The sequence below is a fragment of the Coturnix japonica genome, unplaced genomic scaffold (genome assembly GCF_054131305.1).
Source record: "Coturnix japonica strain WE unplaced genomic scaffold, WE-NBRP24 Scf138, whole genome shotgun sequence".
Lineage (NCBI taxonomy): Eukaryota > Metazoa > Chordata > Aves > Galliformes > Phasianidae > Coturnix > Coturnix japonica.
Window position 1 is genome coordinate 68,387 of NW_028189041.1, and position 24,997 is coordinate 93,383.

At 58.6% G+C, this 24,997-nt stretch overlaps 3 protein-coding genes across 3 annotated transcripts in view; 2 read left to right on the forward strand and 1 right to left on the reverse strand.

Annotated features, from left to right (window-relative positions):
* The window catches only part of LOC146751102 (filamin-B-like), a 24,456-nt gene extending 19,982 nt beyond the window's left edge, over positions 1–4,474 (reverse strand). The window contains exon 1 of the mRNA XM_085535598.1: positions 4,460–4,474. Within this exon, the coding sequence (XP_085391724.1) occupies positions 4,460–4,474 (15 nt within the window). The remainder of the gene's footprint in view (positions 1–4,459) is intronic.
* Positions 4,475–4,556: 82 nt separating this feature from the next.
* On the forward strand, positions 4,557–17,198 carry LOC107307409 (filamin-B-like). The gene is made up of 4 exons (XM_085535599.1): positions 4,557–4,752; positions 8,996–9,214; positions 13,197–13,403; positions 16,935–17,198. Exons 1-4 carry the CDS (start codon positions 4,557–4,559, stop codon positions 17,120–17,122), a joined length of 810 nt encoding a protein of 269 aa, XP_085391725.1. The 3' UTR covers positions 17,123–17,198.
* A 2,806-nt stretch (positions 17,199–20,004) lies between these two features.
* LOC146751103 (V-type proton ATPase subunit F) lies at positions 20,005–23,848 on the forward strand. Its single transcript, XM_085535597.1, has 2 exons — positions 20,005–20,201; positions 22,988–23,848. The coding sequence occupies exons 1-2, from the start codon at positions 20,044–20,046 to the stop codon at positions 23,187–23,189; spliced, it is 360 nt and encodes a 119-aa protein (XP_085391723.1). The 5' UTR covers positions 20,005–20,043; the 3' UTR covers positions 23,190–23,848.
* Positions 23,849–24,997: the final 1,149 nt, after the last annotated feature.

Consider the following 24,997-nt stretch of genomic DNA (forward strand, 5'->3'; position numbering starts at 1 on the left):
GGGGTGGCTATGGGGTGGCTATAGGGTTGCTATGGGGTAGATATGGGGTGGCTATGGGGTGGCTATGGGGTTGCTATGGGGTGGCTATGGGGTGGCTATGGGTACTTATGGGGCTGTCCCCACAGACCTGTACTCCATGGGGTTATAGGGTGGCTATGGGGTGGCTATGGGGTTGCTATGGAGTGGCTATAGGGTTGCTATGGGGTGGCTATGAGGTTGCTATGGGGTGGCTATGGGGTGGCTATGGGGTACTTATGGGGCTGTCCCCACAGACCTGTACTCCATCGGGTTATAGGGTTGCTATGGGGTGGCTATGGGGTGGCTATGGGGTTGCTATGGGGTGGCTATGGGGTGGCTATGGGTACTTATGGGGCTGTCCCCACAGACCTGTACTCCATGGGGTTATAGGGTGGCTATGGGGTGGCTATGGGGTTGCTATGGAGTGGCTATAGGGTTGCTATGGGGTGGCTATGAGGTTGCTATGGGGTGGCTATGGGGTGGCTATGGGGTACTTATGGGGCTGTCCCCACAGACCTGTACTCCATCGGGTTATAGGGTTGCTATGGGGTGGCTATAGGGTTGCTATGGGGTGGCTATGGGGTGGTTATCGGGTGGCTATGGGGTTGCTATGGGGTGGCTATGGGGTGGCTATAGGGTTGCTATGGGGTTGCTATGGGGTGGCTATGGGGTGGTTATAGTGTTGCTATGGGGTGGCTATGGGGTGGCTATAGGGTTGCTATGGGGTTGCTATGGGGTGGCTATGGGGTGGCTATGGGGTACTTATGGGGCTGTCCCCACAGACCTGTACTCCATGGGGTTATAGGGTGGCTATGGGGTGGCTATGGGGTGGCTATGGGGTGGCTATAGGGTGGCTATGGGGTGGCTATAGGGTTGCTATGGGGTGGCTATGGGGTGGCTATGGGGTGGCTATGGGGTGGCTATAGGGTGGCTATGGGGTGGCTATAGGGTAGCTATGGGGTGGCTATGGGGTGGCCATTAGGGTGGCTATGGGGTGGCTATGGGGTGGCTATAGGGTGGCTATGGGGTGGCTATGGGGTTGCTATGGGGTGGCTATAGGGTTGCTATGGGGTGGCTATAGGGTTGCTATGGGGTGGCTATGGGGTGGCTATGGGGTGGCTATGGGGTGGCTATAGGGTTGCTATGGGGTGGCTATGGGGTGGCTATGGGGTGGCTATAGGGTTGCTATGGGGTAGCTATGGGGTGGCTATGGGGTGGCTATGGGGTTGCTATGGGGTTGCTATGGGGTGGCTATGGGGTTGCTATGGGGTGGCTATGGGGTGGCTATGGGGTTGCTATAGGGTTGCTATGGGGTGGCTATGGGGTTGCTATGGGGTTGCTATGGGGTGGCTATGGGGTTGCTATGGGGTGGCTATGGGGTTGCTATGGGGTGGCTATGGGGTGGCTATGGGTACTTATGGGGCTGTCCCCACAGACCTGTACTCCATCGGGTTATAGGGTTGCTATGGGGTGGCTATGGGGTTGCTATGGGGTTGCTATGGGGTGGCTATGGGGTTGCTATGGGGTTGCTATGGGGTGGCTATGGGGTGGCTATGGGGTACTTATGGGGCTGTCCCCACAGACCTGTACTCCATCGGGTTATAGGGTTGCTATGGGGTGGCTATGGGGTGGCTATGGGGTGGCTATGGGGTGGCTATGGGGTTGCTATGGGGTGGCTATGGGGTGTCTATGGGGTGGCTATGGGGTACTTATGGGGCTGTCCCCACAGACCTGTACTCCATCGGGTTATAGGGTTGCTATGGGGTGGCTATAGGGTGGCTATGGGGTACTTATGGGGCTGTCCCCACAGACCTGTACTCCATCGGGTTATAGGGTTGCTATGAGGTGGCTATGGGGTTGCTATGGGGTGGCTATGGGGTACTTATGGGGCTGTCCCCACAGACCTGTACTCCATCGGGTTATAGGGTTGCTATGGGGTGGCTATGGGGTGGCTATAGGGTTGCTATGGGGTGGCTATGGGGTGGCTATAGGGTTGCTATGAGGTGGCTATAGGGTTGCTATGGGGTGGCTATGGGGTGGCTATGGGGTTGCTATGGGGTGGCTATGGGGTGGTTATAGGGTTGCTATGGGGTTGCTATGGGGTGGCTATGGGGTGGCTATGGGGTACTTATGGGGCTGTCCCCACAGACCTGTACTCCATCGGGTTATAGGGTTGCTATGGGGTGGCTATGGGGTGGCTATGGGGTTGCTATGGGGTGGCTATGGGGTGGCTATGGGGTGGCTATAGGGTTGCTATGGGGTTGCTATGGGGTGGCTATAGGGTGGCTATGGGGTGGCTATAGGGTTGCTATGGGGTGGCTATAGGGTTGCTATGGGGTGGCTATGGGGTGGCTATAGGGTTGCTATGGGGTGGCTATGGGGTGGCTATGGGGTGGCTATGGGTACTTATGGGGCTGTCCCCACAGACCTGTACTCCATCGGGTTATAGGGTTGCTATGGGGTGGCTATGGGGTGGCTATGGGGTTGCTATGGGGTGGCTATGGGGTGGCTATAGGGTACTTATGGGGCTGTCCCCACAGACCTGTACTCCATCGGGTTATAGGGTTGCTATGGGGTGGCTATGGGGTGGCTATGGGGTGGTTATAGGGTTGCTATGGGGTGACAATGGGGGTGTGACTATGGGGTTGCTATAGGGTTGCTATGGGGTGGCTATGGGGTGGCTATGGGGTTGCTATGGGGTTGCTATGGGGTGGCTATGGGGTGGCTATAGGGTTGCTATGGGGTTGCTATGGGGTGGCTATGGGGTGGCTATAGGGTTGCTATGGGGTGGCTATGGGGTTGCTATGGGGTGGCTATGGGGTGGCTATAGGGTTGCTATGGGGTGGCTATGGGGTGGCTATGGGGTGGCTATAGGGTTGCTATGGGGTGGCTATGGGGTGGCTATAGGGTTGCTATGGGGTTGCTATGGGGTGGCTATGGGTACTTATGGGGCTGTCCCCACAGACCTGTACTCCATCGGGTTATAGGGTTGCTATGGGGTGGCTATGGGGTTGCTATGGGGTTGCTATGGGGTGGCTATGGGGTTGCTATAGGGTTGCTATGGGGTGGCTATGGGGTTGCTATGGGGTGGCTATGGGGTGGCTATGGGGTACTTATGGGGCTGTCCCCACAGACCTGTACTCCATCGGGTTATAGGGTTGCTATGGGGTTGCTATGGGGTGGCTATGGGGTGGCTATGGGGTACTTATGGGGCTGTCCCCACAGACCTGTACTCCATCGGGTTATAGGGTGGCTATGGGGGTGGCTATGGGGTGGCTATGGGGTTGCTATGGGGTGGCTATGGGGTTGCTATGGGGTGGCTATGGGGTGGCTATGGGGTTGCTATGGGGTGGCTATGGGGTGGCTATGGGGTTGCTATGGGGTGGCTATGGGGTGGCTATGGGGTGGTTATGGGGTACTTATGGGGCTGTCCCCACAGACCTGTACTCCATCGGGTTATAGGGTTGCTATGGGGTGGCTATGGGGTTGCTATGGGGTTGCTATGGGGTGGCTATGGGGTTGCTATGGGGTGGCTATAGGGTTGCTATAGGGTTGCTATAGGGTGGCTATGGGGTGGCTATGGGGTGGCTATGGGGTGGCTATGGGGTGGCTATAGGGTTGCTATGGGGTGGCTATGGGGTGGCTATAGGGTTGCTATGGGGTTGCTATGGGGTGGCTATGGGTACTTATGGGGCTGTCCCCACAGACCTGTACTCCATCGGGTTATAGGGTTGCTATGGGGTGGCTATGGGGTTGCTATGGGGTTGCTATGGGGTGGCTATGGGGTTGCTATAGGGTTGCTATGGGGTGGCTATGGGGTTGCTATGGGGTGGCTATGGGGTGGCTATGGGGTACTTATGGGGCTGTCCCCACAGACCTGTACTCCATCGGGTTATAGGGTTGCTATGGGGTGGCTATGGGGTGGCTATGGGGTTGCTATGGGGTGGCTATGGGGTTGCTATGGGGTGGCTATGGGGTGGCTATGGGGTTGCTATGGGGTGGCTATGGGGTGGCTATGGGGTTGCTATGGGGTGGCTATGGGGTGGCTATGGGGTTGCTATGGGGTGGCTATGGGGTGGCTATGGGGTGGTTATGGGGTACTTATGGGGCTGTCCCCACAGACCTGTACTCCATCGGGTTATAGGGTTGCTATGGGGTGGCTATGGGGTTGCTATGGGGTTGCTATGGGGTGGCTATGGGGTTGCTATGGGGTGGCTATAGGGTTGCTATAGGGTTGCTATAGGGTGGCTATGGGGTGGCTATGGGGTGGCTATGGGGTGGCTATGGGGTGGCTATGGGGTGGCTATAGGGTTGCTATGGGGTTGCTATGGGGTGGCTATGGGGTTGCTATGGGGTGGCTATGGGGTGGCTATGGGGTGGCTATGGGGTGGCTATGGGGTACTTATGGGGTGGCTATGGGTACTTATGGGGCTGTCCCCACAGACCTGTACTCCATCGGGTTATGGGGTTGCTATGGGTGGCTATGGGGTACTTATGGGGTGGCTATTGGGTGGCTATGGGGTGGCTATGGGGTACTTATGGGGCTGTCCCCACAGACCTGTACTCCATCGGTTTCCTGCCCCTGGAGAACGGGGGTCCACGCGGTGGAGGTGCGGCTCAACGGCCGCCATGTTCCCGGGAGCCCCTTCAACGTCCGCGTGGGGGAGCAGAGCAACGACGCCGACCCCGCACTCGTCACCGCTTATGGGGCGGGGCTGCAGGGGGGGGTCACCGGTACGGGGGGGGGGGACAATGGGGGGGACAATGGGGGGGTGACAATGGGGGTGGGGGGAGACAATGGGGGTGTGACAGTGCGGGGGTGGGGTGGGGTGGGAGTGTGACAGTGGGGGGGTGACAATGGGGGTGTGACAATGGGGTGACAATGGGGGGGTGACAATGGGGGGGTGATAATGGGGGGGTGACAATATGGGTGTGGGGTGGGGGAGATGACAATGGGGGTGTGACAATGGGGGGTGACAATGGGGGTGTGACAATGAGGGTGTGGCAATGAGGGTGTGACAATGGGGGGTGACAATGGGGGTGGAGGGGGTGACAATGGGGGTGTGACAATGAGGGGGTGACAATGGGGGGGTGATAATGGGGGGGTGATAATGGGGGATGACAATGGGGGGGTGACAATATGGGTGTGGGGTGGGGCATGGGGGTGTGACAATGGTGGTGTGACAATGAGGGTGTGACAATGGGGGTGTGATAATGGGGGTGTGATAATGGGGGTGGGGGGAGACAAGGGGGTGTGACAATGGGGGTGTGGGGTGGGGTAGGAGTGTGACAATGGAGGGGTGACAGTGGGGGGGTGACAATATGGGTGTGGGGTGGGGGAGGTGACAATGGGGGTGTGACAGTGGGGGGGTGACAATGAGGGTGTGACAATGGGGGGGTGACAATGGGGGGGTGACAATGGGGGTGGAGGGGGTGACAATGGGGGTGTGACAATGAGGGGGTGACAATGGGGGTGTGATAATGGGGGTGTGACAGTGGGGGTGTGACAATGGGGGTGTGATAATGGGGGTGTGACAATGGGGGGGTGACAATGGGGGGTGGCAATGGGGGGGTGACAATGGGGGGTAATAATGGGGGGGTGACAATGGGGGGGTGACAATGGGGGGGCTGACAATGGGGGTGTGATAATGGGGGGGTGACAATGGGGGGTGATAATGGGGGGGTGACAATTGGGGTGTGACAATGGGGGGGGTGACAATGGGGGTGTGACAATGTGGGTGTGACAATGGGGGAGGTGACAATGTAGGTGTGACAATGGGGGGGTGACAATGGGGGGGTGACAATGTGGGGGTGATAATGGGGGGGTGACAATTGGGGTGTGACAATGGGGGGGGTGACAATGGGGGTGTGACAATGTGGGTGTGACAATGGGGGGGGTGACAATGTAGGTGTGACAATTGGGGTGTGACAATGGGGGGGTGACAATGTGGGGGTGACAATTGGGGTGTGACAATGGGGGGGTGACAATGGGGGGGTGACAATGGGGGGGTGATAATGGGGGGGTGACAATGGGGGGGTGACAATGGGGGGGTGATAATGGGGGTGTGACAATGGGGGGGTGATAATGGGGGGGTGACAATGGGGGGGTGACAATGGGGGTGTGGGGTGGGGGAGATGACAATGGGGGTGTGACAGTGGGGGTGTGACAATGGGGGTGTGATAATGGGGGTGGGGGGAGACAAGGGGGTGTGACAGTGGGGGTGTGGGGTGGGGTGGGAGTGTGACAGTGGGGGGGTGACAATGGGGGGGTGACAATGGGGGTTGACAATGGGGGGTGACAGTGGGGGGGTGATAGTGGGGGGGTGATAATGGGGGGGTGACAATGGGAGTGTGATAATGGGGGGGTGACAATGCGGGGGTGATAATGGGGGTGTGACAATGGGGGGTGACAATATGGGTGTGGGGTGGGGAGTTGACAGTGGGGGTGTGGGGTGGGGGTGTGACAGTGGGGACGTGGCCATGGTTCCCAATGGTACCAGTAGGTTCCAGTGGGCACCAGTGAGTACTGACTGGTCCCATTGGGTTCTGGTGGGCCACGGTGAGTCCAACTGGGTGACAGTGGGTTCCAGTGGGCACCACTGAGTACCAGTGGGTTCCAATGGGTGCCATTGAGTACCAGTGGGTTCCAATGGGTGCCATTGAGTACCAGTGGGTACCATTGGGTTCCAATGGGTGCCATTGAGTACCATTGAGTACCATTGGGTTCCAATGGGCTCCATTGAGTACCATTGGATGCCATTGGGCAGCAGTGGGTGCCATTGAGTACCATTGGGTGCCATTGGATACCATTGGGTTCCAATGGGTGCCATTGAGTACCATTGGGTGCCATTGGGCAGCAGTGGGTTCCAATGGGTTCCATTGAGTACCATTGGGTGCCATTGGGTTCCAGTGGGTTCCATTGAGTACCATTGGGTGCCATTGGGCAGCAGTGGGTTCCATTGAGTACCATTGGGTGCCATTGGGCAGCAGTGGGTTCCATTGAGTACCATTGGGTACCATTGGGCAGCAGTGGGTTCCATTGAGTACCATTGGGTGCCATTGGGCAGCAGTGGGTTCCATTGAGTACCATTGGGTGCCATTGGGCAGCAGTGGGTTCCAATGGGTTCCATTGAGTACCATTGGGTGCCATTGAGCAGCATTGGGTTCCATTGAGTACCATTGGGTGCCATTGGGCAGCAGTGGGTTCCGGTGGGTTCCATTGAGTACCATTGGGTGCCATTGGGCAGCATTGGGTTCCATTGAGTACCATTGGGTGCCATTGGGCAGCAGTGGGTTCCATTGAGTACCATTGGGTGCCATTGGGCAGCAGTGGGTTCCATTGAGTACCATTGGGTGCCATTGGCAGCAGTGGGTTCCAATGGGCTCCATTGAGTACCATTGGGTGCCATTGGGCAGCAGTGGGTTCCAATGGGTGCCATTGGGTACCATTGGGTGCCATTGGGCAGCAGTGGGTGCCATTGAGTACCATTGGGTGCCATTGGGCAGCAGTGGGTTCCATTGAGTACCATTGGGTGCCATTGGGCAGCAGTGGGTTCCAATGGGCTCCATTGAGTACCATTGGGTGCCATTGGGCAGCAGTGGGTTCCAATGGGTGCCATTGGGTACCATTGGGTGCCATTGGGCAGCAGTGGGTTCCATTGAGTACCATTGGGTGCCATTGGGCAGCAGTGGGTTCCATTGAGTACCATTGGGTGCCATTGGGCAGCAGTGGGTTCCATTGAGTACCATTGGGTGCCATTGGGCAGCAGTGGGTGCCATTGAGTACCATTGGGTGCCATTGGGCTCCAATGGGTTCCATTGAGTACCATTGGGTGCCATTGGGCAGCAGTGGGTGCCATTGAGTACCATTGGGTGCCATTGGGCAGCAGTGGGTTCCATTGAGTACCATTGGGTGCCATTGGGCTCCAGTGGGTTCCATTGAGTACCATTGGGTGCCATTGGGCAGCAGTGGGTTCCATTGAGTACCATTGGGTGCCATTGGGCAGCAGTGGGTGCCATTGAGTACCATTGGGTGCCATTGGGCAGCAGTGGGTTCCATTGAGTACCATTGGGTGCCATTGGGCTCCAGTGGGTTCCATTGAGTACCATTGGGTGCCATTGGGCAGCAGTGGGTTCCATTGAGTACCATTGGGTGCCATTGGGCAGCAGTGGGTTCCATTGAGTACCATTGGGTGCCATTGGGCAGCAGTGGGTTCCATTGAGTACCATTGGGTGCCATTGGGCAGCAGTGGGTTCCATTGAGTACCATTGGGTGCCATTGGGCAGCAGTGGGTACCAATGGGTGCCATTGAGTACCATTGGGTGCCATTGGGCAGCAGTGGGTTCCATTGAGTACCATTGGGTGCCATTGGGCAGCAGTGGGTACCAATGGGCTCCATTGAGTACCATTGGGTGCCATTGGGCAGCAGTGGGTTCCATTGAGTACCATTGGGTGCCATTGGGCAGCAGTGGGTTCCATTGAGTACCATTGGGTGCCATTGGGCAGCAGTGGGTTCCATTGGGTACCATTGGGTACCATTGGGCAGCAGTGGGTTCCATTGGGTACCATTGGGTGCCATTGGGCAGCAGTGGGTTCCATTGAGTACCATTGGGTGCCATTGGGCAGCAGTGGGTTCCATTGAGTACCATTGGGTGCCATTGGGCTCCAATGGGCTCCATTGAGTACCATTGGGTGCCATTGGGCTCCAATGGGTGCCATTGAGTACCATTGGGTGCCATTGGGCAGCAGTGGGTTCTGGTGGGCTCCATTGGGTGCCATTGGGTGCCATTGGGCAGCAGTGGGTTCTGGTGGGCTCCATTGAGTACCATTGGGTGCCATTGGGCAGCAGTGGGTTCTGGTGGGCTCCATTGGGTGCCATTGGGTGCCATTGGGTAGCAGTGGGTTCTGGTGGGCTGCATGTTGCCCCTCAGGCTCCAGTGGGTCGCAGTGGTGCTGATGGTCCCTGTTGCCCCATAGGGGTGCGCTCCGAGTTCGTGGTCAAGACGGCCAACGCGGGGTCGGGGGCGCTGTCAGTCACCATCGACGGCCCCTCCAAGGTGACCCTGGATTGCGTGGAGTGCGCCGAGGGTCATCGCGTCACCTACACCCCCATGGCACCCGGGAACTACCTCATCTCCATCAAGTACGGCGGCCCGCACCACATCGTCGGCAGCCCCTTCAAGGCCAAGGTCACCGGTAAGGGCGGCACCCGTGGGTCCCAATGGGTGTCACAGTGGGTGTCCCAGTGGTGTCCCTATGGCTGCCCCTATGGGTGTCCCTATGGCTGTCACAGTAGGTGTCCCTATGGCTGTCCTTATGGCTGTCCCTATGGGTGTCCCAGTGGGTGTCCATATGGATGTCCCTATGGGTGTCACAGTGGGTGTCCATATGGATGTCCCTATGGGTGTCACAGTGGGTATCCCTATGGGTGTCCCCATGGGTGTCACAGTGGGTGTCCCTATGGCTGTCCCTATGACTGTCCCTATGGGTGTCACAGTAGGTGTCCCTATGGCTGTCCCTATGGGTGTCCCTATGGGTGATCTGGTGGTGTCCCCATGGGTGTCACAGTGGGTGTCCCAGTGGTGTCCTATGGTTGCCCCTATGGGTGTCCCTATGGGTGTCACAGTGGGTGTCCCTATGGCTGTCCCCATGGCTGTCCCTATGGGTGACCTGGTGGTGTCCCTATGGGTGTCCCCATTGGTGTCAATGTGGGTGTCCCTATTAGTGATCTGGTGGTGTCCTCATGGGTGTCCCTACAGATGTCCCTATGGCTGCCCCTATGGGTGTCCCTATGGGTGTCACAGTGGGTGTCCCAAAGGGTGACCTGGTGGTGTCCCAATGGGTGTCCCCATGGGTGTCACAGTGGGTGTCCCTATGGCTGCCCCTATGGGTGTCCCCATGGGTGTCACAGTGGGTGTCCCTATGGCTGCCCCTATGGGTGTCCCCATGGGTGTCACAGTGGGTGTCCCTATGGGTGTCCCTATGGCTGCCCCTATGGGTGTCCCCATGGGTGTCACAGTAGGTGTCCCTATGGGTGTCCCAATGGGTGTCCCTATGGGTGTCCCAGTGGTGTCCTATGGCTGTCCCTATGACTGTCCCTATGGGTGTCACAGTAGGTGTCCCTATGGCTGTCCCTATGGCTGCCCCTATGGGTGTCCCCATGGGTGACCTGGTGGTGTCCCAATGGGTGTCCCCATGGGTGTCACAGTGGGTGTCCCTATGGCTGCCCCTATGGGTGTCCCTATGGGTGATCTGGTGGTGTCCCTATGGGTGATCTGGTGGTGTCCCCGTGGGTGTCCCAGTGGTGTCCCTATGGCTGTCCCTATGGCTGTCCCTATGGCTGTCCCTATGGCTGTCCCTATGGGTGTCCCAGTAGGTGTCCCTATGGCTGCCCCTATGGGTGTCCCTATGGGTGTCACACTAGGTGTCCCTATGGCTGTCCCTATGGCTGTCCCTATGGGTGTCCCTATGGCTGTCCCAGTAGGTGTCCCTATGGCTGCCCCTATGGCTGTCCCTATGGCTGTCACAGTAGGTGTCCCTATGGCTGTCCCTATGGCTGCCCCTATGGGTGTCCCTATGGGTGACCTGGTAGTGTCCCAATGGGTGTCCCCATTGATGTCACTGTGGGTGTCCCATTGGTGTCCCTATGGCTGTCCCTATGGGTGTCCCTATGGGTGACCTGGTGGTGTCCCAGTGGGTGTCCCCATTGGTGTCACTATGGGTGTCCCTATTAGTGATCTGGTGGTGTCCTCATGGGTGTCCCTACAGATGTCCCTATGGCTGTCCCAGTGGGTGTCCCTATGGGTGTCCCAGTGGGTATCCCTATGGGTGTCCCAGTGGGTGTCCCTATGGGTGTCACTATGGGTATCACTATGGGTGTCCCTATGGCTGTCCCTATGGGTGTCCCTATTAGTGATCTGGTGGTGTCCCCATGGGTGTCCCTATGGGTGTCCCAGTGGTGTCCCTATAGCTGTCCCAATGGGCGTCCCAGTGGGTGTCCCAGTGGGCGTCCCAATGGATGTCCCAATGGTGTCCCTGTGGTGTCCTGTTGGTGTCCCCATGATGTCCCAATGGTATCTCCATGATGTCCCCATAATGTCCCCTTGGTGTCCCCATAATGTCCCAATGGGTGTCCCATTGGTGTCTCCATGATGTCCCCATAATGTCCCCTTGGTGTCCCATTAGTGTCCCCATGGTGTCCCCATAATGTTCCCATTATGTCCCCATGATGTCCCCATAGTGTCCCCTTGGTGTCCCCATAATGTCATTATGATGTTCCCATGATGTCCCCATAATGTCCCCATGGATGTCCCAATGGTGTCCCCATAATGTCCCAATGCTGTCCCTATAATGTCCCGCTTGTGTCCCTGTGGTGTCCCAATGATGTCCCATGATGTCCCCATGATGTCCCCATAATGTCCCCTTGGTGTCCCATTAGTGTCCCCATAATGTCCCCATGGTGTCCCAATGCTGTCCCCATAGTCCCCATAATGTCCCAGTGGTGTCCCCTTGGTGTCCCATTAGTGTCCCCATAATGTCCCCATGGTGTCCCAATGCTGTCCCCATAGTCCCCATAATGTCTCCATGGTGTCCCCTTGGTGTCCCATTAGTGTCCCCATAATGTCTCCATGGTGTCCCCTTGGTGTCTCATTAGTGTCCCCATAATGTCCCCATGGTGTCCCAATGCTGTCCCCATAGTCCCCATAATGTCCCAGTGGGTGTCCCTGTGGTGTCCTGTTGGTGTCCCCTTGGTGTCCCCATAATGTCCCCATGGTGTCCCCATAATGCCCTTATGATGTCCCCTTGGTGTCCCCATAATGTCCTCATGGTGTCCCCATAATGTCCTTATGATGTCCCCTTGGTGTCCCATTAGTGTCCCCATAATGTCCTTATGATGTCCCCTTGGTGTCCCATTGGTGTCCCCATAATGTCCTTATGATGTCCCCTTGGTGTCCCATTGGTGTCCCCATAATGTCCCCATAATGTCCCCTTGGTGTCCCATTAGTGTCCCCATGGTGTCCCCTTGGTGTACCATTGATGTCCCTGTGGTGTCCCCATGGTGTCCCTGTGGTATCCCATTGTTGTCCCACTGTTGTCCCCATGGTCCCCATAATGTCCCAGTGGGTGTCCCTGTGGTGTCCCCATAATGTCCCCATGGTGTCCCCTTGGTGTCCCCATGGTGTCCCCATAATGTCCTTATGATGTCCCCTTGGTGTCCCATTGGTGTCCCCATAATGTCCTTACGATGTCCCCTTGGTGTCCCATTAGTGTCCCCATGGTGTCCCATTGGTGTCCCCATGGTGTCCCCATAATGTCCCCATGGTGTCCCATTGGTGTCCCCATAATGTCCTCATGGTGTCCCCATAATGTCCTTATGATGTCCCCATGGTGTCCCATTGGTGTCCCCATAATGTCCCCATGGTGTCCCCATAATGTCCCCATGGTGTCCCCTTGGTGTCCCATTGGTGTCCCCATAATGTCCCCACAATGTCCTTACGATGTCCCCTTGGTGTCCCATTAGTGTCCCCATGGTGTCCCCTTGGTGTACCACTGATGTCCTTGTGGTGTCCCCATGGTGTCCTTGTGGTATCCCATTGTTGTCCCACTGTTGTCCCCATGGTCCCCATAATGTCCCAGTGGGCGTTCCTGTGGTGTCCTGTTGGTGTCCCATTGGTATCCCCATAATGTCCCCATAATGTCCCCATGGTGTCCCCATAATGTCCTTACGATGTCCCCTTGGTGTCCCCATGGTGTCCCCATAATGTCCCCATGGTGTCCCATTGGTGTCCCCATAATGTCCTCATGGTGTCCCCATAATGTCCCTGTGGTGTCCCCTTGGTGTCCCATTAGTGTCCCCATAATGTCCCCATGGTGTCCCATTGGTGTCCCCATAATGTCCTTACGATGTCCCCATGGTGTCCCCTTGGTGTCCCATTGGTGTCCCCATAATGTCCTTATGATGTCCCCATAATGTCCCCATAATGTCCCCATGGTGTCCCCATAATGTCCTTATGATGTCCCCTTGGTGTCCCCATGGTGTCCCCATAATGTCCTTACGATGTCCCCTTGGTGTCCCATTAGTGTCCCCATGGTGTCCCCTTGGTGTACCACTGATGTCCCCATGGTGTCCCCCCATTGCCCCCACCCACCCCCCCCTCCCTGACGTCCCCTCTTTCAGGCCCCCGCCTGTCGGGGGGTCACAGCCTGCACGAGACGTCCTCGGTGCTGGTGGAGACGGTGACGCGGGGGTCTCGCGGCCCCCCCTCGTTTGGGGGGCTCCCCAAGTTCTCGTCGGACGCCAGCAAAGTGGTGGCGCGTGGGCCGGGGCTCAGCACCGCCTTCGTGGGCCAGAAGAACCACTTCACTGTCGACTGCAGCAAAGCCGGTGGGTGGGGGGTGAGGGGGGCAGGGGGGGGCTTTGGGAATGGGATTCGGTGGGGTCCAATGGGAGCAGGAGGGATCTGGTGGGATCCAGTAGGACCTGGTGGGACCTAATGGGATCTGGTTTGACCTGGTCAGTCTGCTGGGATCTGGTGGGATTCTATGGGAGCTGATGGGGCCCAGTGGGATCCAATGGGATGCAATGGGACCTGGTGGGATCCAATAGGACCTGGTTTGACCCAGTCGGTCTGCTGGGATCCAGTGGGATCTTCAGTGGGAGCTGGTGGGATCCAATGGGACCCGGTGGGACCTAATGGGATCTGGTTTGACCCAGTCGGTCTGCTGGGATCTGGTGGGATTTGATGGGAGGTGGTGGGGCCCGGTGTGGTCCAATGGGATCAAGTGGTATCTGCTGGGATCCAGTGGGACCTGGTGGGATCTGATGGGGTCCAATAGGACCTGGTGGGACATAATGGGACCTGCTGGGATCCAGTGGGACCTGGTTTGACCCAGTCGGTCTGCTGGGATCCAGTGGGATCTGGTTTGACCCAGTCGGTCTGCTCAGATCTGGTGGGATCCAGTGGGATCTGGTGGGATCCAATGGGACCCGGTGGGACCTAATGGGATCTGGTTTGACCTGGTTGGTCTGCTGGGATCTGGTGGGATTCAATGGGAACGGATGGGATCTGGTGGGTCCTAATTGGACCTGGTGGGATCCAGTGGGACCTGGTTTGACCCAGTCTGCTCGGATCTGGTGGGATCTTCAATGGGAGCTGGTGGGGCCTGTTGGGATCCAATGGGAACTGGTATGACCCAGTCGGTCTGACTGGGATCTGGTGGGGTTCAGTGGGAGCTGGTGGGGCCTGGTGGGATCCAAATGGACCCAGTGGGATCTGGTGGGATCCAATGTGACCTGGTTTGACCCGGTTGGTCTGCAGGTATCTGGTGGGATTGAATGGGAACAGATGGGATCTGGTGGGATCCAATGGGACCCAATGGGATCTGGTGGGATCCAATGGGACCCAGTGGGAGCTGGTGGGATTCCATGGGAGCTGGTGGGACCTGGTCGGTCTGCTGGGATCTGGTGGGGTTCGATGGGACCTAGTGGGGCCTGGTGGGATCTGATGGGATCCATTGGGACCTGGTGATACCTAATGGGACCTGTTGGAATCCAGTGTGACCAGGTTTGACCAGTGGGATCCAGTGGGACCCAGTGGGATCTGGTGGAATCCAATGGGACCTGGTTTGACCCAGTCAGTCTGCTGGGATCTGGTGGGATTCGATGGAAGCTGATGGGGCCCAGTGGGATTCAATGGGACCCAGTGGGACCTGTTGGGATCCCATGGGACCCAGTGGGATCTGGTGGGATCCAAGGGGACCCAGTGGGATCTGGTGGTATCCAATGGGACCCAGTGGGATCTGGTGGGACCTGGTCAGTCTGCTGTGACCTGGTCGGCCTGCTGGGATCTGGTGGGGTTCGATGGGACCTAGTGGGGCCTGGTGGGATCTGGTGGGACCTGTTGGGATCCAGTGTGACCAGGTTTGACCAGTGGGATCCAATGGGACCCAGTGGGATCTGGTGGAATCCAATGGGACCTGGTTTGACCCAGTCAGTCTGCTGGGATCTGGTGGGATTCGATGGAAGCTGATGGGGCCCAGTGGGATTCAATGGGACCCAGTGGGATCTGGTGGGATCCAATGGGACCCAGTGGGATCTGGTGGGATTCCATGGGAGCTAATGGGGCCTGGTGGGATCCATTGGGACCCAGTGGGATCTGGTGGGATCCAGTGGGACCCAGTGGGATCTGGTGGGATCCCATGGGACCCAATGGGATCTGGTGGGATTCCATGGGAGTGAATGGGGCTCAGTGGGATCCATTGGGACCCAGTGGGACCTGTTGGGATCTGGTGGGATCCCATGGGACCCAGTGGGACCTGTTGGGATCCCATGGGACCCAGTGGGATCTGGTGGGATCCCATGGGAGCAAATGGGGCTCAATGGGATCCATTGGGACCCAGTGGGACCTGTTGGGATCCCATGGGACCCAGTGGGATCTGGTGGGATCCAATGGGACCCAATGGGATCTGGTGGGATCCCATGGGAGCGAATGGGGCTCGGTGGGATCCATTGGGACCCAGTGGGACCTGTTGGGATCCAATGGGACTCAGTAGGATCTGGTGGGATCCCATGGGACCCAATGGGATCTGGTGGGATCCCATGGGAGCGAATGGGGCTCGGTGGGATCCATTGGGACCCAGTGGGACCTGTTGGGATCCAATGGGACACAGTGGGATCTGGTGGGATCCCATGGGACCCAGTGGGATCTGGTGGGATCCAGTGGGACCCAATGGGATCTGGTGGGGTTCCATGGGACCCAGTGGGATCTGGTGGGATTCCATGGGAGCGAATGGGGCCCGGTGGGATCCATTGGGGCCCAGTGGGATCTGGTGGGATTCCATGGGAGCGAATGGGGCCTGGTGGGATCCTATGGGACCCAGTGGGACCTGGTGGGATCCAATGGGACCCAGTGGGATCTGGTGGGATTCCATGGGAGCGAATGGGGCTCGGTGGGATCCCATGGGACCCAGTGGGATCTGGTGGGATTCCATGGGAGCGAATGGGGCCCGGTGGGATCCATTGGGACCCAGTGGGATCTGGTGGGATTCCATGGGAGCGAATGGGGCTCGGTGGGATCCATTGGGACCCAGTGGGACCTGGTGGGGTCCAGTGGGACCCAGTGGGATCTGGTGGGATTCGATGGAAGCTGATGGGGCCCGGTGGGATCCATTGGGACCCAGTGGGATCTGGTGGGGTTCCATGGGACCCAATGGGATCTGGTGGGATTCCATGGGAGCGAATGGGGCCCGGTGGGATCCATTGGGACCCAGTGGGATCTGGTGGGATTCCATGGGAGCGAATGGGGCTCGGTGGGATCCATTGGGACCCAGTGGGACCTGGTGGGATCCAATGGGACCCAGTGGGATCTGGTGGGATTCCATGGGAGCGAATGGGGCTCGGTGGGATCCATTGGGACCCAGTGGGACCTGGTGGGATCCAATGGGACCCAGTGGGATCTGGTGGGATTCCATGGGAGCGAATGGGGCCCGGTGGGATCCCATGGGACCCAGTGGGATCTGGTGGGATCCCATGGGACCCGATGGGATCTGGTGGGATCCAGTGGGACCCAATGGGATCTGGTGGGATCCCATGGGACCCAGTGGGATCTGGTGGGATTCCATGGGAGCGAATGGGGCCCGGTGGGATCCATTGGGACCCAGTGGGACCTGTTGGGATTCCATGGGAGTGAATGGGGCTCGGTGGGATCCATTGGGACCCAGTGGGACCTGTTGGGATCCCATGGGAGTGAATGGGGCTCGGTGGGATCCCATGGAACCCAGTGGGACCTGTTGGGATCCCATGGGAGCGAATGGGGCTCGGTGGGATCCATTGGGACCCAGTGGGACCTGTTGGGATCCCATGGGATCTGTTGGGTTCTGCTGGGCCCCGCTGTGACCCGCCGTGCTGTGCCCGCAGGCAGCAACATGCTGATGGTGGGGGTGCACGGCCCGAAGACGCCGTGCGAGGAGGTTTACGTGAAACACGTGGGGAACCGGCTGTACAACGTCACCTACACCGTCAAGGAGAAGGGAGACTACGTCCTCATCCTGCGCTGGGGGGACGACAGCGTCCCGGGGAGCCCCTTCAGGGTCACTGTGCCCTGAGGGAGATTTGGGTTGAAAAAGGGCGGATTTGGGTAAAAGGAGCCCGGAGAGAGGCAATAAAAACACTGGGATTGCAGCGGAAGTCGTGGTCATTGGGGGGGTGGGGGTCGGGGCGGTTCATAGGGGTCCCTCTGGTGTCACTGCGCCCTGAGAGCGTTTTGGGGTGAAAAAGGGCAAAAATGGGCAAAAAAAGGGACAATAAAATCAGCGGGACTGCAGTGGGACTTGTGGGCATTGAGGAGTTGGGGATTGGAGGGGGGTCTATAGGGGGGCTTTGGGGGTCACTATGGTGTCACTGTACCCTGAGGGTCTTTTGGGGTGAAAAAGGGCAAAAATGGGCAAAAACAGGGACAATAAAATCAGCGGGACTGCAGTGGGAGCTGTGGGCACTAAGGGGGTAGGGGATGGGGGGGGAGTTCATAGGGGGTCCCTGGGGGGACTCTGGGCATCACTATGGTGTCACTGCACCCTGAGAGCGTTTTGGGGTGAAAAAGGGCAAAAATGGGCAAAAAAGGTGACCATAAAAACAGTGGGACTGCACTGAGGAGTTGTGGGCATTGAGGGGGTAGGGATTGGGGGGCTGTGGGGGTCCATAGGGGTCTATAGGGGCCTATAGGGTATTACTATGGTGTCACTGCGCCCTGAGAGTGTTTTAGGGTGAAAAAGGGCAAAAATGGGCAAAAAAGGTGACCATAAAAACAGTGGGACTGCAGCGGGAGTCGTGCTCATTGGGGGGGTGGGGGTTGGGGGGGGGGTTCATAGGGGGTCTGTAGGGGGGTTCAAGGCGTCACTATAGTGTCACTGAGCCCTGAGAGTGTTTTGGGGTGAAAAAGGGCAAAAATGGGCAAAAACGGTGACCATAAAAACAGTGGGACTGCAGTAGGGGTTGGGGGGTGTGGGGGTCCATAGGGGGTCCCTGGGGGCCCTTTGGGTGTCACTATGGTGTCACTGTGCCCTGAGGGTGTTTTGGGGTGAAAAAGGGCAAAAATGGGCAAAAAAAGGGACAATCAAATCAGTGGGACTGCAGTGGGAATTGTGGGCATTGATAGGGTGGGGGTTGGGGGGGGGTCTATATGGGGTCTATAGGGGCCTATAGGGGGGCTCTGGGTATTACTATGGTGTCACTGCACCCTGAGAGTGTTTGGGGGTGAAAAAGGGCAAAAATGGGCAAAAAAGGTGACCATAAAAACAGTGGGACTGCAGCAGGAGTCGTGCTCATTGGGGGGTTGGGGGTTGGGGGGGGTTCATAGGGGGTCTGTAGGGGGGTTCAGGGCGTCACTATAGTGTCACTGAGCCCTGAGAGTGTTTTGGGGTGAAAAAGGGCAAAAATGGGCAAAAACGGTGACCATAAAAACAGTGGGACTGCAGTAGGGGTTGGGGGGTGTGGGGGTCCATAGGGGGTCCCTCGGGGCCCTTTGGGTGTCACTATGGTGTCACTGTGCCCTGAGAGCGTTTTGGGGTGAAAAAGGGCAAAAATGGCCAAAAACAGGGACAATAAAATCAGTGGGACTGCAGTGGGAGTTGTGGGCATTGAGGAGTTGGGGATTGGAGGGGGGTCTATAGGGGGTCTATAGGGGCCTATAGGGGGGCTCTGGGGGTCACTGTGGTCTCACTGCGCCCTGAGGGTGTTTTGGGGTGAAAAAGGGCAAAAATGGGCAAAAAAGGTGACCATAAAAACAGTGGGACTGCACTGAGGAGTTGTGGGCATTGAGGGGGTAGGGATTGGGGGGCTGTGCTGGTCCATAGGGGTCTATAGGAGCCTATAGGGTATTACTATGGTGTCACTGCGCCCTGAGAGTGTTTTAGGGTGAAAAAGGGCAAAAATGGGCAAAAAAGGTGACCATAAAAACAGTGGGACTGCAGCGGGAGTCGTGCTCATTGGGGGGGTGGGGGTTGGGGGGGGTTCATAGGGGGTCTGTAGGGGGGTTCAAGGCGTCACTATAGTGTCACTGAGCCCTGAGAGTGTTTTGGGGTGAAAAAGGGCAAAAATGGGCAAAAAAAGGGACAATCAAATCAGTGGGACTGCAGTGGGAATTGTGGGCATTGATAGGGTCGGGGTTGGGGGGGGGTCTATATGGGGTCTATAGGGGCCTATAGGGGGCCTCTGGGGGTCACTGTGGTCTCACTGCACCCTGAGGGTGTTTTGGGGTGAAAAAGGGCAAAAATGGGCAAAAACAGGTACAATAAAATCAGCGGGACTGCAGTGGGAGTTGTGGGCATTGAGGGGGTGGGGTTTGGGAGGCTGTGGGGGTCCATAGGGGTCTATAGGGGCCTATAGGGGGGCTCTGGGTGTCACTGTGGTCTCACTGCGCCCTGAGGGTGTTTTGGGGTGAAAAAGGGCAAAAATGGGCAAAAGGAGGGACCATAAAAACAGTGGGACTGCACTGAGGAGTTGTGGGCATTGAGGGGGTGGGGGTTGGGGGGCTGTGGGGATCCATAGGGGGTCTATAGAGGGTTTCTGGGGGGGTTCTGGGGGTCCCTATGGAGTCACTGCACCATGAGAGCGTTTTGGGGTGAAAAAGGGCAGAAAAAGGCAGGAGAGTGGGACACGACTCACTGCGCATGCGCGCCAGGAGGAGCAGAAGGGGCGTGGCCTGAACGGCTCGGGGGCGTGGCCACACGCATTGTGGGCGTGTCCAAAAGAGGAGGTGGGCGTGGCCATACGCATTGTGTGGGCGTGGCCAAAAGAGAAGGGGCGTGGTCACGCGCATTGTGGGCGTGGCCGAAAGAGAACGGGGCGTGGTCACTCGCATTGTGGGCGTGGCCAACACGGCGGCGGCGCGTTGCCGTGAGCGGAGGTAGAACCGCGCGTGCGTGGTGCGCTGTGCGCATGCTCAGCGCAGAACCGGAAGCGGAAGTATTGGGGAGGCGGAAGCGGAAGCGGGAGCTCAGAGCCGGAAGCGGGAGCTGTGCGGGCCGCCATGTCGGGTCGGGGGAAGCTGATCGCCGTGGTGGGGGACGAGGACACCGTGACCGGGTTCCTGCTGGGCGGCGTCGGGGAGATGAACGCGCAGCGCAAACCGAACTTCCTCGTGGTGGAGAAGGAGACCAGCGTGGCAGAGATAGAGGAGACCTTCCGGTATGGGGGGGGGTGAGGAATGAGGGGGGGGGGCATGGGGGGGGATATAAGGGGGGTCTATGGGGGGGGGGGGGTGTACAAGGGGGGAGGTACATGGGGGTACAAGGGGGTCTATGGGGGGGTACAAGGGGGGTCCATGGGGGGGATACAAGGGGGGTCTATGGGGGGGTACAAGGGGGTCTATGGGGGGATACAAGGGGGGTCTATGGGGGGGTACAAGGGGGTCTATGGGGGGGGTACAAGGGGGGAGGTACATGGGGGTACAAGGGGGTCTATGGGGGGGGGTACAAGGGGGGGGTTATAAGGGGAGTCCATGGGGGGGTAGGAGGGGGGTCCATGGGGGGGGGGTACAAGGGGGATCTATGGGGGGTTCCATAATGGGTACAAGGGGGGTCCATGGGGGGGATACAAGGGGGGGGTTACAAAGGGGGTCCATGGGGGGGGGGGGGGTACAAGGGGGGTCTATGGGGGGATACAAGGGGGTCTATGGGGGGGGGGGGGTACAAGGGGGGTCCATAGGGGGTTACAAGGGGGTCCATGGGGGCGGTACAATGGGGGTCCATAGGGGGACACAAGGGGGGTCCATGAGGGGATACAAGGGGGGTCCATGAGGGGATACAAGGGGGTCTATGCGGGGGTACAAAGGGGGTCTATGGGGGGATATAATGGGGGTCCATAGGGGGACACAAGGGGGGTCCTTGGGGGGGGGGCACAAGGGGGGCTACAGGGGTGGGGTATAAGGGGGATCCATAGGGGGGATACAAGGGGGGTCTATGGGGGGGGTTACAAGGGGTTCTATGGGGGGATATAAGAGGGTCCATGGGGGGATATAAGGGGGTCCATGGGGGGTTACAAGGGGGTCCATAGGAGGGTACAAGGGGAGTCCATGGGGGGGTCCGGGGGGGTCAATGGGGGGATACAAGGGGGAGGTTACAAGGGGGGTCCATGGGGGGATAAAAGGGGTCCATGGGGGGGTTACAAGGGGGTCCGTAGGGGGGTACAAGGGGGGTCCGTGGGGGGGGATACAAGGGGAACACAAGGGGGGGTCCATAGGGGGATACAAGGGGGGTCCGTGGGGGGGGATACAAGGGGGTCCATAGGAGGGTACAAGGGGGTGGGGGTCCATGGGGGGATACAAGAGGGGTCTATGGGGGGATATAAGGGGGTCCATGGGGGGATACAAGGGGGGGTTACAAGAGGGGTCTATGGGGGGATATAAGGGGGGTCCATACGGGGGTAATGGGGGGGGGTTACAAGGGGGGTCCATGGGGGGATACAAGGGGGGTCCATGGGGGGATACAAGGGGGGTCTATGGGGGGATACAAGGAGGGTCCATGGGGGGGTTACAAGGGGTGTCCATGGCGCCTGTGGGATGGGGGTGTCCCGTTGTTCCTCATAGAGCTCCGTAACCTCCCCCCCAACACACACAAGGACATTGAGGTCGGGAGGACGTTGGGGTCACGGTGGTGCCGTGGGGGTGGGGGGTGGGTTTGGGGGCTGGGATTGGGGTGGAACTCACGTAGTTATGGGGGGGGGGTCGTAGGGGCCCAGGAGGAGCGTTTGGGGGGGGGGGTTGGGGGCGTTTGGGGTCTGGGTTTGGGATATATAAAGCCCCCTTAACCAACCCCTCAGACCCCTCTTAACCAGCCCCACAGCTCCCCCTTTAACCAACCCCACAGCCCCTCAACCAACCCCATAGTGCCCCCTCAACCAACCCCACAACCCCCTTAACCAACCCCACAAACCCCCCCTTAACCCCACAGTCCCCCTTAACCAACCCCACAGACCCCCCTTAACCTCACAGACCCCCTTAACCAACCCCATAGACCCCCCTTAACCCCACAGCCCCCCTTAACCCCACAGCCTCCTTAACCCCACAGCCCCTTTAACCAACCCCACAGCCTCCTTAACCAACCCCACATCCCCCCTTAACCCCACAGCCCCTTTAACCAACCCCACAGCCTCCTTAACCAACCCCACAGCCCCCCCTTAACCTCACAGCCCCTTTAACCAACCCCACAGCCCCCCTTAACCCCACAGCCCCCCTTAACCCCACAGCCCCCTTTAACCAACCCCACAGTCCCCCCTTAACCAACCCCACAGCCCCCCTTAACCCCACATCCCCCCTTAACCCCACAGCCCCTTTACCCAACCCCACAGCCCCCCTTAACCAACCCCACAGCCCCTTTACCCAACCCCACAACCCCCCTTAACCAACCCCACAGCCCCCTTAACCCCACATCCCCCCCTTAACCAACCCCACAAACCCCCCCTTAACCCCACAGCCCCCCTTAACCCCACAGCCCCCCCCTTAACCCCACAGCCCCTTTAACCAACCCCACAGCCCCCCTTAACCCCACAGCCCCCCCTTAACCCCACAGCCCCTTTAACCAACCCCACATCTCCCCCTTAACCCCACAGACCCCCTTAACCCTACATCCCCCCTTAACCAACCCCACAGCCCCCTTAACCAATTCCACAGCCCCCCCCTTAACTCCACATCTCTCCCCTTAATCAACCCTACAGCCCCCCCCTTAACCAACCCCACAGACCCCCATCTTAACCAACCTTAACCAATCCCACAGCCCCCCCCTTAACCCCACATCTCCAACTTAAACCCACAGCCCCCCCTTAACCCCACATCCCCCCTTAACCCCACATCCCCCCTTAACCCCACATCCCCCCTTAACCCCACATCTCCCCCTTACCCCCACAGCCCCTTTAACCCACCCCACATCCCCATTGTGTTCCCTGTTCCCCCCCCTTACCCCCGTTTCCCCCCCCAGGAGCTTCCTGAGCCGCGACGACATCGGGATCATCCTGATCAATCAGTGTGTGGCGGAGCTGATCCGCCATGCAGTGGAGGCCCACACGCGCTCGCTGCCCGCCGTGCTCGAGATCCCCTCCAAGGAGCATCCGTACGACGCCGCGCGGGACTCGGTGCTGCGCCGCGCCAGGGGCATGTTCACCGCCGACGACCTGCGATAGATGGGGGGCTGCAGTATGGGGGGCACCCATAGGGGCTGCTATAGGGGGCTGATAAATGGGACACCGCCATATGGGGCTCTGCAATACAGGGGCTGCGATATGGGGACACCTATAGGGGCTGCTATAGGGGGCTGCCATGGGGGCACCCATAGGGGCTGCTATAGGGGGCTGATAAATGGGACACCGCCATATGGGGCTCTGCAATACAGGGGCTGCGATATGGGGACACCCAGAGGGGCTGCTATAGGGGGCTGCTATATGGGGGCACCCAGAGGGGCTGCGATAGGGGGCTGATAAATGGGACACTGCCATATGGGGCACTGCAATACAGGGGCTGTGATATGGGGACACTGCGATATGGGACACTGCAATACAGGGGCTGCCATATGGGGGTACCCATACGGGCTGCTATAGGGGGCTGCAATAGGGGACACTGCGATATGGGGCACTGCGATACAGGGGCTGCGATATGGGGGCACCCAGAGGGGCTGCTATAGGGGGCTGATAAATGGGACACTGCGATATGGGGGGTACCCATAGGGGCTGCTATAGGGGACACTGCGATATGGGGGGCACCCAGAGGGGCTGCGATAGGGGACACTGCGATATGGGGGGCACCCAGAGGGGCTGCTATAGGGGGCTGATAAATGGGACACTGCCATATGGGGCTCTGCAATACAGGGGCTGTGATATGGGGACACCCATAGGGGCTGCTATAGGGGTCACTGCGATATGGGGGGCACCCATAGGGGCTGCTATAGGGGGCTGATAAATGGGACACTGCAATATGGGGCACTGCAATACAGGGGCTGTGATATGGGGGCACCCAGAGGGGCTGCTATAGGGGGCTGCAGTATGGGGATACCCATAGGGGCTGCTATAGGGGACACTGCGATATGGGGGGCACCCAGAGGGGCTGCTATAGGGGACACTGCGATATGGGGGCACCCAGAGGGGCTGCTATAGGGGGCTGATAAATGGGACACTGTGATATGGGGCACTGCAATACAGGGGCTGTGATATGGGGACACCCAGAGGGGCTGCTATAGGGGACACTGCGATATGGGGCACTGTGATATGGGGCACTGCAATACAGGGGCTGCAATATGGGGGCACCCATAGGGGCTGCTATAGGGGGGCTGCAATAGGGGGCTGCAAAATGGGACACTGCAATAGGGGGCACTGAGATATGGGACACTGCAATACAGGGGCTGCAATATGGGGGCACCCATAGGGGCTGCTATAGGGGGGCTGCAATAGGGGACACTGCAATATGGGGCACTGTGATACAGGGGCTGTGATATGGGGACACTGCAATAGGGGGGGCTGTGATATGGGACACTGCAGTAGGGGGGCTGCCTTAGGGGACATTGCGATATGGGGGCTGCCATAGGGGGCACTGTGATATGGGGGCTGCTATAGAGGGCATTGCTATAGGGGGGCTGTGATAATGAGACACTGTTATACAGGGGCTGCTATAGGGGGCAATAAAATAGGGGGACTGCAATATGGGGGGCTGTGATAAGGGGACACTGTGATACAGGGGCTGCAATAGGGTGGCACTGCAATGGGGGGCACTGATAGGGGCTGTTATAGGGAGCACTGCGATAGGGGGACACTGCTATAGGGCACTGCAGTAGGGGGACTGCAATAGGGGAGCATTGAGATGAGGGGCTGCGATATGGGGCACTGCTATAGGGGGGCTGCAATATGGGGGCACCCATAGGGGCACTGCGATGGGGGGCTGCGATATGGGGGGCACTGCAGTGAATTGCACTGCAATGGGGGGCACGGTGATAGGGGGACAC